The 832-nt window shown below is 33.2% G+C and overlaps 1 protein-coding gene across 1 annotated transcript in view; it reads left to right on the top strand.

Annotated features, from left to right (window-relative positions):
* Nucleotides 1-673: 673 nt before the first annotated feature.
* LOC104807687 (tryptophan N-monooxygenase 1) overlaps nt 674-832 on the top strand; it is a 2,182-nt gene continuing 2,023 nt past the window's right edge. Inside the window, exon 1 of the mRNA XM_019201886.1 lies at nt 674-831. Coding sequence (XP_019057431.1) covers nt 748-831 — 84 coding nt within the window. The 5' untranslated portion in view covers nt 674-747. The remainder of the gene's footprint in view (nt 832) is intronic.

Genomic DNA, 832 nt, shown 5'->3' with positions numbered 1-832 from the left:
AAGAAAACTGTCCAATGCCCCCATTAAAATGACATTTGGTTTTATAAAATTATATGTATAAAATCCATGCCCCCACTTATATTTTTTTCTAAATCTGCCAGTGATCGTAACTACAATTTTTATTTCAAACTTATTTAATATCTAAATACACTAAGATTAACAAATATTAGCTTTTAAACTCGGGTATGAAAAAATTTCCATGAGTCGGTCAATGTCGACTGATGCGTAAGATCGGAGGTTAACTGTCCATAATACCAATTATCCGGTCCGAGGGCTGTGAGGTGATGCGGATCCGGGCTTTGTGTCGAGTTTTCACCATTATAAAAAAGTATATATTATATACGAATTTTAAATATTGTAATTAGTAGTATGCATGTATATTATTCACAGTCTTTTTTTTTATTTTTATTTTTATGGGAAGCGCTACTGCAGTGTTGATGGTTTACATATATTATGCATTTATAACACGAGGGATTTGGCAGGTCACCAACAAAAATATTTAAAAATTTAAGAATTTTCTCCGTCCCTCTGTTATTAAATAAAATATCCCTTTTTAAGATAGTTTTGGATGGTAGACTATCCTTTCCTCTCTCCTTCCTCGAAACAATAAAGGGGCATTATAGTCATTTCTCGCAAAGAATCCAGACGTTATAAATAGGAAGGTGAGTATGAGACCCATGCAAGGAACAAAAAAAAAAACTTTTGTTTCTTCTCCCTTCTTTCTCTTCTCTTATTTCATCGAACAATATGAATAGCTTAGCCTTAAACTCTTCGAACTCCGATATGTCTTGGACAGAAACGACGACGTTTAGCAACAAATATGTTCTCACGA

Source organism: Tarenaya hassleriana, unplaced genomic scaffold, assembly GCF_000463585.1.
Source record: "Tarenaya hassleriana unplaced genomic scaffold, ASM46358v1 Cleome13, whole genome shotgun sequence".
In the NCBI taxonomy this organism is placed as follows: domain Eukaryota; kingdom Viridiplantae; phylum Streptophyta; class Magnoliopsida; order Brassicales; family Cleomaceae; genus Tarenaya; species Tarenaya hassleriana.
This window is presented reverse-complemented; position numbering and strand designations above follow the sequence as displayed.